At 38.8% G+C, this 14,174-nt stretch overlaps 1 protein-coding gene across 4 annotated transcripts in view; it reads left to right on the top strand.

The window, feature by feature from the left end:
• The window catches only part of LOC105463432 (solute carrier family 10 member 7), a 257,442-nt gene that overhangs the window by 198,006 nt on the left and 45,262 nt on the right, over positions 1 to 14,174 (top strand). For all 4 annotated transcript variants that reach the window (XM_071092956.1, XM_011710508.2, XM_011710512.3 and 1 more), the window contains one exon: positions 7,347 to 7,430. In XM_071092956.1, the coding sequence (XP_070949057.1) occupies positions 7,347 to 7,430 (84 nt within the window). The remainder of the gene's footprint in view (positions 1 to 7,346; positions 7,431 to 14,174) is intronic.

The raw sequence follows: 14,174 nt of genomic DNA on the forward strand, positions 1-14,174 counted from the left end.
AATCATGTGTTCTCCTTAAGAGAATATTTAGCAATAGCAGGTCCTTTGGTTCCCAAACCACACTCAGGATTGACAAGACCAAATCCTTTGGTCAAAAATTAGGGAGCAAAGTTTGGTCCTAAAGGCCTCTGAGTATCTCTGCCTCCAGCCCTTCGTGGCGTGGAAGCTCAATTCCTCACAGCTTTCCTCTTTCCTCTAGGTTAGAATAAGCCAATTTACAGTTCATTTTGGCACATTTCACTAAACAGTCTGTGCGGGTTTGAGTAACCTGAACCTATGATTGCGCACATTAAGTTTCCATCAAAGTTATTAGAAGGTAACCTTTTCATCTTACATTTTAAATTAGCATATAACATGGATGAACTGGAGGACATTATGCTAAGTGAAATAAACCAGACACAGAAAGACAAATACTGCATAATCTCACTTATATGTGGAATCTAAAAGAGTCAAACTCATAGAAACAGAGTAGAAGGGAGGTTACCAGGAGCCAGGGAGTTGGAGAAATGGGGAGATGTTGGCCAAAGGATGCAGACTTGCAGTTATAAGCCAGTAAGTTCTGGACACTGAATGTACAGCATCGTTACTGTAGATAATAATAACGTATTGCATATTTAAAATTTGCTAAGTGATTAGATCTTAAATATTCTTAAGATCATACACAAAAAGGTAACTGTGAGGTGATGGATATGTTAAATAGCTTTATTGTAGTAATCATTTTGCAATATATACATATATCAAAACATCATGTTGTACACCTTTAATAGATGCACTTTTTGTCAATTATACCTCAAAACTAAGAAAAGGACAATAACTAGCATATAAACAAAAAGAAAAGTGAAGCCATGTTTTATATAATGTTTTTATATTTATAAAATCTACTAAGCCTCTTTTTTTCTTTATTTCTCAGAGAGGGAAAAAGACTGTGAATATAAATATTAAAAAAGATAACTTCCTCTCCTAAACGTATACTTTCCACACAATAACCCAACTTTAGCTTGATGCATGCAACTGAATCAGTATGGCTGTTTAATAGCCATATTTAATTTTGATAAAAATCATAGTCTTTTTAACATTGAGTCTGTCACCTGGTATACATTTACCTGACAATTTTATGTAAGTTTAGTTCACATGTATCCCTGTGAGAGAAGGAGCAGCGGGAATGAAAGAAAAACTGAACTATATGGTGTATAGGGAGGGGATTGGGGTCTGGGGAGACTCTTCCTTCTTCTGTTTAAATGTTTATCTTTGTGACAGGAAGGAGATGCAGGTATTATGAATGTGTCTGTGTGTGGGCACGATAGTAAGCAAGTGTTCTTCCCTTTCCCTTTCCCCAGGGCTGGGCTCTGTGAGTGATGTGGAGAGGTGGAAATCAAGCAGGAAGTCAACAAATCCTGCTCTACATCTGAAGCTGCTACTTTCTGATTTCCTAGCAAAAGAGAGTTAACATTCATAATTCTACAGTATCTACTGTAAATATCTATTCTTATTTTTCCCTGAATGTAGTGCTAATGAAAGTGAAGACCAATCATCAAGGGTGAATTATTTAATACAATAATGTTTTAATAGCTGGGAAGAGACACAAATAGTGGAGATGCCTGTGGCTAATGGATTTCCCTGATAGGAGATAAAAGGCTGATTACACAGCAGAGCAAGTGAAGAACTGGTGCATTAATGACAATTTACAGGTCAGCTCACTTACAGGAGTGATTTAAAATGCACCATCTGTTTTCTAACTGTAGGTTGATAACTGTAATTCTACAGACAGTCAACATCTCTTCATCAAGAATTGTTACCTATTTGTCTTTCTGAGTCTGGTTAGTTTGCCCCATATTATTTTACCAAGTGGACCCCCAGATTATTTCCAGATGAAATAGTTTCTAGATTGAATGGGTTGATAACATCCAATCCTGCTTCCACTCAGTGTCTCTCTGCCCAGTTAGAGAATTAAGCCCTGATGTCCTAGGGCATCCATTGTGTGTATTGAACTAACTTCTCCCTAATGCATCTGCCCTGGCACTAGTTATGTACCATCCTTGGGAGAGTCGAGAAACCAGTCCCTCCAATCATTTTCTGTGTTCTGTGGTTTGCCCCCTCCCCCTCCCCTCATCCCCCTCCCCCCATCCCTCCCCCTGTCTTTCACATAGGCACAAAAAGAGGAGTCCAGCTTTGATTTTCACTTATGTCCCCTTTCCCTGTTTCACACTGTACTACCTAAAACTAATGTGTAGTAGAGTGTAACGAGTTAAGTGTGAGGGCTTTGGAGCTACACTTGTGGGTTTAGATTCTGTCACTTTCTAGCTGTGGTGACCTTGTCCAGGTTGTTTAACTGTTCTGTGCCACTGTTGCCTCTTGTGAAAATGAGGGTAATAATAAAACCAACATCAAGGGGTTGCTGTGAGAATTAAATTATTCCACATGCAGTAAGCATTTAAAGCAGTGTCTGCCTCTCAAAAGAAGACATACAAGTGGCCAACAAATACAGTTAAAAAAAAGCTCAACATCACTAATCATCAGAGAAACACAAATCAAAACCACAATGAGACACCACCTCACACCAGTCAGAATGGCTATTATTAAAAAGTGAAAAAACAACAGATACTAGAGAGACTACAGAAAAGAACACTGACGCACTATTAGTGTGAATATAAATTAGTTCAGTGTCTGTGGAAAGCAGTTTTGGAGATTCCTCAGAGAAGTTAGAACTACCATTCAACCCAGCAATCTCATTACTGCATATATATCCAAAGCAAAATAAATCATGTTATCAAAAAGATACATACACTCACATGTTTATCATTGCACTATTCAAAATAACAAAGACATGGAATCAACCTAGGTGATTAGATAAAGAAAATGTGGTACATATACATCCATGGAATACTACACAGCCATAAAAAAGAACAAAATCACATCCTTTGCAGCAACATGGATACAGCTAGAGCCCATTATCCTAAGCAAATTAACACAGGAACTGAAAACAAAATACTACATTGTTCTCACTTAGAAGTGGGAGCTTGGATATTGGGTACTCAGGGACATAAAGATAGCAACAAGAGACACCAGGGACTAATAGAGTGGGGAGGGAGGAAGGGGGCAAGGTTTGAAAAACTAACTGTTTGGTACTATGATCACTATCTGGGTGATGGGATAGTCTATATCCCAAACTTCAGCATCACTCAATATACCCATGTAACAAACCTGCACGTGTACCCCTTGAATCTAAAGGAAAAGTTGAAATTATTTAAAAATAAAACAAAGCAGTGTCTGGCACATGGAAGTGCATGATAAATGTTACTACTGAGATTATAGAAGACAACTGGTTGGGAAACCTGGCTGATGATCCTTTCTTGGGTCTGGGAACTAAGTAGAGGTTTGCAGCTTACCTGAATGAAGTTGGAAGAATGGAATGAAAACATTGGCAAGCTTTTTCTGCCTTTGTATTACAGTCATTCACTAATTGACACACATTCGTTGAACACCCACTATGTACTAGATTAGTGGTTCTCAAAGTGTGAACCCCCAAGTCAGCAGCAGCAGCACCACTGGGGACCTTGTTAAAAATACAAATTCTCACCACAACTCCCATCCCTCTCCCCAGGCTTTTTGAATCAGACACTGTGAGGATGGGGAAATCAATCTGTGTTTTAACAAGCCCTCCAGATGTTTCCGATATGCTCACATTTGAGAACCACTGCCCTAGATGTAGAACATGGTCACTCTGCTGGGCATTGGGACTGTAAATGTGAATGATACAGTGTCCCAACCTTCAGGAGCATAGATTTGTAAGCAAGAACAACCAAGGATTCCAAGAGGTGCAATTCAGATACAGAGAACAGTGGTTCACAAAAGAGAGGGTGGCCAATTCAGCATTTTGGGAGGAGGTTTTGGAAAGAATTCCTGAAGAAGTAATGTTTGAACTGAGTCTTGGAAAAAGACTCATACTTTTCCAGTTATAAGTGGGGGAAACAACATTCCAGAGACAGGATTGAGTGCATGTATACTTGGTGATGGACAGGCATGCACACTGACCTCAGCTTTTAAAAAGCAGCAGCTTGACAGGAGGGGTTTTTGTGTTTTTGTCTACTGTTGTATCTGCAGTGTCGAGAACATGCCCCCAGCTCACAAGAAGCACTAAGTAACTACTTGAATGACTGAATGCAAAGATCCTAAATTGCCACATACTAAATTTTCATGAATGATTTCTTCTCAGCATAGGATAGTAAAACAAAGAAATCAAGCTAATGGTGAGTTTCCTCCTTTAAAGTACTACATATTTCTGCTAGAAATTAGCCAAGGACTGGATTGCTTGCTTAACATGCTATATCTTAAACCATGGGTTGACAGTATGAGACATATTACTTTTAAATCTGCCACGGTACTCGGTGAAGCCCAGGGCACTTGCTTGATACAACCTTCTGAACCTGAAAACTTCACCTGCAGATTACTGCTGCTTCTCATAAACATACTGATCTTTACAATAGAAACCACAACAGGTTCCCTATTAAAATATGAAGAACCAAATACCCCAAGCAGCATATTTCCTTCTGCTTTAGTTAAAATCACCTCTGCATGCAGAATTATTGGATTTTGTGTCTCTCTAGCCCTGTCCTCACAGGCTGCGCTGTGCCAGATGCTTGCTGTTCTGTCTTCTGGATGCCAGGGCATACTTCATAGCATCAGAAACTTCCCCAGGGGTCCTCTGCATCTTCATACTGACCACAGTGACAGGTCTGGTGGCCAATTCAAAAGAAAGGACTTATGCCAAATTAGACTCCAGTACTGAGGTTTCCTTCCTTTCAGAGCCACTTCTAAGGGAGCCATCCTGAGGGATTTTGTCCCCAGCATCCCTGCCATACCTCGTCTGGCTTCGTGTACCCAGTTAATTACATCCCTGAGTAGCTTGCTCTGATCTCTGATCTGACAGAGCCTCAGAGGAAGGCTGCTGTAACCTGTGTTTCCAATCAAGTGGATCAGAAAAGGGACCATAGAGATCATGGACAACCTCCTCAATCCATACCCTTGTTCCACTGTCTTCTAAGAACATGCGGTTTCCAAACATTGAATATGCCAGTGGTCTGATACGCGAAGGATGGAGACATTATAAATATATAATATTTTTTAAAACCCAAGTTGAAATGGGTTTTTCTTTATTTTGGGGTGCTTAAAGAGAGAATATTGCTTTGAAATGGTTATTCATTTAAAAAATTTAAAAACCTAATAATTAAAGTTGAGATAGAAAGAGGAGCCAGGGATATGTGAGATCACTGAAGCGATTTCAGGCAGGAAATGTCGCCTTTTACGTGAAGATTATAGCTTAATTTTGCTATCTGTCTCCAAGTTCTGTAAACCTTAGGAATAGAGCATTGAGCTGGACCTTCTTGAACTTGAAAACTTTGTTCTTTAAAGTTTATTTTTCTATTCATCCAGTGCCTCAATTTCTCTGTAGAATATATTTTTTCTTTATATCAGTCCTTGCTCCAGGAATATCCTTAGGGTTAATATTTGTGGAGAGAATGTATTTGTTAAGCACCTTGTGCTTCAGAGACATAGTTGCTTTAAAATAGAGCTTAATTATTAGCTTTTAATATTTTGGTTTTGCATAAAAAGAAACATCTAACAGCCATGTGACATTTAACACACCAGGAATCCTGTTTGTTCTTTACCAGTTTCACTTTTTCTGTTTGTCTCTCTTCGTTTTAGTTTATATTGGTTGTGGAGAAAAAGGGCTAGAGACCACCAATTTTTATGGGTTAAATAAACAGCCAGTGGTCAGTGTTGAAGCTGGTTTTCAGTGAACACAGGGCCAGTGATGGGCCAGACATATGTTCTTGGCATTTTGAGTGCATGCAGACTGGGGCTGAAGCTGGGGGACAGAATTTTATATAATATGTCAGAGTGGGCCGGGCACGGTGGCTCAAGCCTGTAATCCCAGCACTTTGGGAGGCCGAGACGGGCGGATCACGAGGTCAGGAGATCGAGACCATCCTGGCTAACACAGTGAAACCCCGTCTCTACTAAAAAATACAAAAAAACTAGCCGGGCGAGGTGGCGGGCGCCTGTAGTCCCAGCTACTCGGGAGGCTGAGGCAGGAGAATGGCGTGAACCCGGGAGGCGGAGCTTGCAGTGAGCTGAAATCCGGCCACTGCACTCCAGCCTGGGCGACAGAGCGAGACTCCGTCTCCAAAAAATATATATATATATATGTCAGAGTGGAGAGGAGATTTTGGTAAACCATTCATGCAAAAATCAGTGAAAACACTGCTCCCACACCACTTCATTCAGAGCTATTGACTTCAAGTAGCTAAATGTTTGATTTCTTCTATTTGACATTCTGTACCCTCAGTCATCACTACTTCCGTATCCTTTCACAAAAATTATTTTCCAAAATATATTTCCAAGTGTAACTAAACTTAGGTAAATATGAAAATTTAGGTTTAGTCTGCAGGGGAAAGGCGAAAAGTAAGTTCCAAGGGCCAATTATCGATGGTTTGGTAAATCTGGTTGCAAAATGAACCTGTGAAAGAGAAAAACATCTATTGTTTGTCCAGAGAAGTTTGAAAAACAGAGGAGGTTTTGACCAACACTAAAAAGTTCATGGGAAGACTTAGCAATTCTTAGTGATGGAGGCTGACATGAGTGTGTTACTGTGTGTGTAGATAAGCACTCTTGTGCTGCAGGGAATAGCATCTTCATGAACCTGAGACTGTAATTGTTAGCAAAGAAAGAATCAAAAAATTAGGAAGAAGAAAAATAGGAATTATAAACAGTGTTAAAGCATACAAATTTAGGGGAGCTATATTGAAATTTTAAGTTGAAAAATAAGTTATGTTTCAGGATTTCCCATTTGCTAGACCTCGTGTAAGAAAAACTTCTACGGGATCTGAGATTCATTATCTTTGTTTTGAAGGAGTCGGAAAGTTAGAAACTATTTCATTTGCATAAATAAAAATGTTATCTTGATAAGGGAATGAGACATTTATTTTAGATGTCTACAGACAGGTGAAATAAAAATCACATAAACTGTAACTGTTGATGAAATATCATGCCATATGATTATAGACTGTATGAACACAGAATGACTTTACTAAAATAATAAGCAATTTAGGTTGATTGCAAATCAATATTTTTCTCAATCTTAGTCTCCCAATAAAAGTTATATTTTAAAATACCTAACAGTTTTTTGTGTTGAATTTAGAAAATTAGAGGTAACTTCACTTATTTTTTGTGGATAGCTACCAAATTTTTGGTGCACCTGAGAGAATCTATTTATTGCATTATTTATAAACACTAATGCTTGATAACTGGTTCAAAGTAATTCTAACTCCTAGTTTCTTGTTTTACAGCTTGGTTCATCTTCTTCTGTGCCTTTCACATCTATTTTTTCTCAGCTTTTTATGACTGTTGTGGTTCCTCTCATCATTGGACAGGTAAGGCCTCCAATTCTATCTGATCTTTTCTTTACAGATCAAATTGTGAAATCTTACATAATGTCAGAGCAGTTAAGAGAAAGGATATTCAGAGGGAGAAGATAAATGAAAATATGAGACTGAAAACAGAAGTTTCATCAATCACAGTATTCTCATCTTTTTTATTTTTTAAATTAATACTAATCTGCTTTGCAGTTAGCTGTATACAGGGACCCCTGCTAGCTATATATAGGGACTTCTACACAGAGTCTTGATTTTTTTTAAATTTATTATCTCCTCTTTGTAGCTGTGTAGCTACCTTGAAAACATCTAGCAAGTCTTTAACCTTATTCTGCAACTTTTGATAAGGTCTCCATGTTTATGACCATCGTTGGGAACAAGCATCTGTCTTTGGTTGGCGATAGACTCCTCCAACAGCAGTTATGTTTGTGACCATGTAATTGATAAACAGTTTAATACTATTATCTCTTAAAGTTTATCTTAGAATATTTAGGGTTTACTTTGTCATTCTTATTCAATTGGACTAATAAAAATTCCATTGTAACTTCTTATAACAAGTTAGTAGTAAGCATATAAGCACACAAATTTTAAAACAAGTGCATTTTTTTGGTGGTTGTTTTTTGTTTTCTGTAAAGTCATAGGATGCCACAGTATTGGAGTATAAAATTTAATGCACAACTAAAGTGAACAAGTCTTAGGAAAGCAGTACATTAAGAGCAACTAGATTCTAGACTTATTTCTGCCTTTTATTTGCTGTGTTATTATGGGCGAGTTATTTAATCTCCCTAGCTCCAGGTTCATAATTTATTAAATATTATGACAATAATATCCATCGTAAAGGGCTGTTGTAAAGATTAAATGAAATATGCATGCCTGTAAAGTTCTTGGCATAGAACCTAACACAGGTAAGTGCTCTGTAGCTTCTAATATCATAATCATTATTTCCAAATTCCCTGAAAATACTAAACAGGCAGCAAGTATTTGAAATATTGAATATAAAAAATGTATGCATAGGCTGGGCATAGTGGTTCACGCCTATAATCCCAGCACTTTGCAAGACGGAGGTGGGCAGATCACCTGTGGTCAGGAGTTCATGACCAACCTGGGCAATGTGATGAAACCCTATTTCTACTAAAAGATACAAAAAAATTAGCTGGGTATGGTAGTGGGTACCTGTCAAGGTTGACGCAGGAGAATCGCTTGAACCTGGGAGGCAGAGGTTGCCCTCCAGCCTGGGCAACAGAGCGAGACTTTGTCTCAAAAAAAAAAAAAAAAAAAAAAAGACAAGAAATGTATGCATAGACGTGTAATATTTACATGCTGTCTTAGGTCAGGATCTCTGGGCAAAGACTCAAAGACAGAGGTTTTTAGGCAGGAAGTTTATGAGGGTGTACCCTTGGGAGCAATAGAGTGAATAAAGTAGGATGGAGCTGATGCAGTCCCAGCAAAGGTCTCAGTAGATCCCATGGGGAACTCAGGAGCTGGAATGACCCCTCAGAGTTGTCCTACCTTAAGGCAAGAGCACCTGGTCTTTATACTCTTACACTGCCCAGTCATTAGATACTGGCTTCCCTCCTACCCTCCATGAGGGCTGTGACCTTGGGTGAGTCTGCTCTCTCAGACTGAGGGCAAGTCCCAAAGAGGAACTCTGCTGACATATTTTACTCACCCAACACTCCCTGCTGCTGTGGGTATAAGCACCTCATTCCTGAAGAGAAGGATCTGGGTGGTGCTCCACAGCATCCACAACACATGTGCTAATTTTTTTTAAATTTCATACTTAGAAAAGGGACTAAATTTAGCATAAAATGGGGGATTTAAAAGTGCTTTAAGAATAGCATTTAATTAAATATAAAATGATACTTAAAAAATACTTTTCCCACAGTGCTGATCACATAACAGAGATTCTGAATGAATGTTACATCCCTGCCTACCTCTCTAACCTCTGCCACATTTCCCACTTCCAGCCTCCCTGGCTTTTCTCAGTTCCTGCTCATTCTTTCTGTTTAGGGTGTCTTTCTGCCTACCCTCCCACCTCAACCTGTTTCTCATTTGACTCTTTAATGAAGCCTCCTTTGAACCATATAGCTGGTATTTCCCTGGTTATTCTTCATTGCAACACCTTGTTTGATTTTTCTTGACCTTTCTCACAAAATATACTTATGTTTAGTTTGCTTGTTAACAGTTTGTCTCTGCCATTCAACTATCAGTTTCTTGAGTGCTGGAGCTATATTTGTTTTGTTTATCATTACATTCCCAGACCATAGGTACCCAATAAATATGTGCTGAAAGAGTGAGTGAAATAATGAACAAGCCAGAGTTCTATCATCAGTAAGGGATATGCTTTGTTGTACAGAGGTATAACTGAATCTACCTGTACTTCTCATCTCCACACAGTTTAAGCTGTGGATTTATATTAGTTTATATTCATACATATTTTCTTTGTTCTGAAAATAATTCCATCTAATAATTTAAAGCTCATACATTCTTCCCATAGTAGATCTTGGAAATTCCCCTATTAATAATAAATGCTTGGCTTAAAACATACAGACAAAATATCTGTATATAGGTTACTTAATTTTGTATGTATAGGGTTATATAATGTATGTAATTTAAAAACATTTATCCTGAAGGAATGATGAATTGTTAGATGGCTCATTCTTCATGTACTCAGTAGTAAATAGCAAAGTATTCAGTAAATTATAAAGTAATAATGGTAGTCAAAAGGTAGTATAGGTAGCTTTTTCTTTTCTCTTAAGTGTTCTAGATACCACAGTTCTTTGATGGCTCTTTTCGAGGAGAAAACCTATATGCTTGCATCTACCTGCCCCTCCTCCTGTATTCTGGTCTTAGGAATTAACAGTCACCACCCTGTCTCCACATCTAGAAACCACCAATCAGCCTTGCCTCCTCCCTCTCCTTACAGCCATACTCCTTTACCTCCAGGCAGTCACTTCATCCTACCATTTCTGCCTCAGAAATCTTTCACACCTGGCCCCTGCAGCCCTGGTCACACTGCTGGAGAGGATGGCACACCATCATCTCTTGTCTAAATTATTGCACCTCCTAAACCTGTCTCTCTGCTGTGAGTCTCTTCCAGTTCCCATCTAATGTCTTTACTCCCTCCAGAGTAGTCCTAAAACACAAATCAATTCACATTATTCCTCTCCTTAAAAACATCCCCATGCCTCCCTGTTGCCAATTCCTTGCATGGCCCCAAAGCCCTTCACAGTCTGGCCGAACCTGCTTCTCCAGTGCCACTTCTCACCAGTCCTCTCCTTAGGGCTCTGCTTTTCCCATGCTGCATACTCATCATCCTTCACCTGACCATGGCCCTTCACTGCTCTATGCCTTTGACTGTATTGCCAGCAAACTCCTACTCATTGTTGAAGACTTGGTACAGAGGTGCCCTCCAATGTGACGCCTGCCTGCTCTGACCTAGACTGGCCTCGATTAAATTCCTCATCTCCCATAGTACTTGATTCATAATATTTATCAGGAAATAATATAATTTATCGATGAGCTGCCTAAAAGCAGAGACTATATCTTCTTAATTTTCCTGCCTCCTTGCTTATAGTAACTCTCAGTATATATGTATGTACTTAATCTGTAATTTCATCCTAAGTAGTGGTCTCCATAGGTTAGTATTTATAGGTATACTTAATAACATATTCAAGAGTAGGGTGTAAGATGTATAAAAAGATTGACTGAAGAGAAATTTGAATTTATCTTCAGGGAGCCCCTAGCAGTAATTTTCCCTAGGTTGCCATTTGTTCAGGATATTTTTAGGTCTATATATAGTAGGTACTCAATAACAATGACTTACTTCTTTCCTAGTCATCACCTGAAAAACATATCTGAAAAAAAAAAAGTATATCTTTTTTAAGGACACTAGTTCAAGAAAAAATAAATTTTTCAAAATTTTATGTTAAAGAAAAGCCATATTTCTAACACCTCCTTTGACTTTAGTCTTTGGATGAACTGTGCTGTAACTGGCCCACAGGTACATTAACATAAACGATAGAGCCACACGTCTGAGTAGACGTTATCATATAAGTGCTGCTGCATGATCCTCAGGTCCTCCAGTACCATGGAAAAGGGGGAGCATTCCACAGGCAGGAGTGCCCAGGGCAGGCAGTGTCACCTCAGCCACCTCCTCCTACAGTCACAGCCTCACAAGGTCATCTCTGCCTGCAGTGGTACAGATTGTGTGGTACACAACAATGCTGCATTTCAAAGAAGTGCGCCCACCTTATAGGCATCATAGGTTTGAATATTTATTATTAAAATTATTCTGGCAGGAGGAAATAAAGTATATTAAAGAAGGGATTTTTGTAATACACACAAAAGTGCTACGGGGCTATAGCAGGCCTGTTGGACCTTGATGATCAATCTCAGGCAGCCCACTTCATAGCCACCATACCTGTCCTCACCTACTAAGCTCACATACTCTATTCAGTAATTCTTTAGTCTCACCAAGACCCCAGATTAACTGACCTTTCAGTCACCATCCTCATGACTGTACTTCCCTTCTTACTCAGCTTTGATTCCTTAGTCTGCCATTATAATCCCTCCTTGGCAAATATTGTCAGCTCCTTCACCCTTTCTCCCTTTGATGTAGTTGCTCAAAAAGCCCCAACCCTGGTTAAAGCCAACTCTGCCTACTCCACGCGTGCAATGGAGCTGCTCAGATTCCATGGCCTGTCATTCACCTCACTGCCTGGCAGAGCTCTCAGCTTCTTCACCTCTCCATTTTACCTACTTCACAAAGGCCCAACCCTGCTTCTACTGGAGCAGCTGAGCTGAGCTTCTCAGAAAGCAATACACATTGGTCTCATCTTGTGTTAAATTCGTGATGCCAAATTTAACGTGTCATCTAACACCTACCAGAAACCCTACCCTACTTCCTTATAATGTTCCTTTTTCTATTCTTCAAAGGGATTGTTACCTTATCCTCTATCTTCAAGTCCCTTGTACCTCCCCAACACTCTCCCACTTGCCCATTGTACTCACGTCTCACTGACTTTGCTTCTGTTTCTCAAACATGCCAGTCTTGCTCCTGCCTTAGAACCTTTGCACTGACCATTCCTTCTGCGTGAAACACCTTGCCACCTTTCCCATCCTCAGAAAGACCTTTCCCCACCCTCTCCTTGGGTGGCTACCCAGTAGCAACTCAGTCACTATCATATCATTTAGTTTAAACTGTGGCTAAGTATGTATCATTATTTTGCCTCTTGTTTATTTGTTGTTTTGCTTTTTATTTCTCTCTTAAACTAGAATGTTAGTGTCATAAGAGCAGGGACCTTGTCTGCTTAATCTCTTGATTAATCTTAATTAATCTCCTTATTAATCTTAATCTCCTCAACTGTGTGATGTAATCTTTGAGGACCCCTGTTAGCAGTACACATATGTGCTAGTTCAGAGGAATCAGGTGTACTGCATGTCAGGCTACTTTCACAACTGTAACTAGGAGTGCCGAATTATGAAAATAAACACTTGTATGGATTGTTACATGCATCTTTTAAAATGAGGTTTTTTCATTACTGGTTAAATAGAAAATGGGAACTAGAGGGAGAATTAAAGACTAGGAAGTATGAACTGAATATATTTTTCTTAATCTTTTATTGGTGATAAAAGCTTATCATTCAACTTGTGATTTATATTTCTGAGAGTGAATTTTATTTTTCTGTTTCCCCATACAATACTTCTTTTTGGTTTAAATCATTATTGACTGACTCTGATTTGATGGGAGGGGTAGTTTGGTCTTCCTCACTGCTTGGCTGCACACACGGCTCCTAGGCCTTACTTTCCTCATTTGTAGAACAAAGTGTTTTATATCTTCTACCCTAAAGGTGCTATGACTCTGAGATAAGATTTATCTTTCCATAGATGGCTAGGAGATTGTTCCTCTGTCAATCTAGAAAGAAAGAAAATTTGTGCCATCGTAGCATTTTCTCTTCTTTTCCAACAAACCTTTTCAATACATCTAAGTGCTTGAGACAAATACTTATTTTGTGCATTATATTTAAGAGTGGTATACAAATAAACAATAAAACAGAAATTCTACCACTTTTTATTTTCCACCAACTTGAATATTTTTTAAAGCAGCACACTAAAACCTACTTTTTCCCTATAAATTAATAATAAAAAAGCATATTTATACATTATCATTCATGCATTCTCTGGTCTTTCCATTAGTGATTTGTTTCAGTTTGAGATGGGCCTTTCACGTTAAATAGTCTTCCATTAAAGTTGAAGCTAGTGTTATTAATACTAGTAGAGTTTTACACTTATAGCATTATATTAGATATGAACAGTTTTCATTGCTTCACCTGAAAATTGCTTTGAGAGAAAAGTAACAGTGAGGTGTACTGATAAATAGGGATAGAAACATCATCAAACTGAGACTCGGAAATAAGAATAGTGATCATTTACCAGGTACAGGCCCGGTCTGTAAAGCATTTTATATTTATTTAATTACTTAATCCTCAAGACAACTACTGTTATATCACAGACGAGGCACACGGAAAGTAAGGAATTTGCCCAACATCACAAAGTAAGGATTGGAGCCAGGACTCAAAGTCAGGCGCACTGTAGCTCCAGAGTCTGTACTCTGAACTCCTGTGCCATGGTTCCCTCAGGAAATAGGGGTCGTAGTCCTACTCAGCCACCTCCCTAGCTTTTCAACATTTTATGCGAGTTGACTTGGTTCTCTGTGTCTGTTTCCAACTGTAAACTCAGCAG

Source organism: Macaca nemestrina, chromosome 3 (assembly GCF_043159975.1).
Source record: "Macaca nemestrina isolate mMacNem1 chromosome 3, mMacNem.hap1, whole genome shotgun sequence".
Classification (NCBI taxonomy): Eukaryota; Metazoa; Chordata; class Mammalia; order Primates; family Cercopithecidae; genus Macaca; species Macaca nemestrina.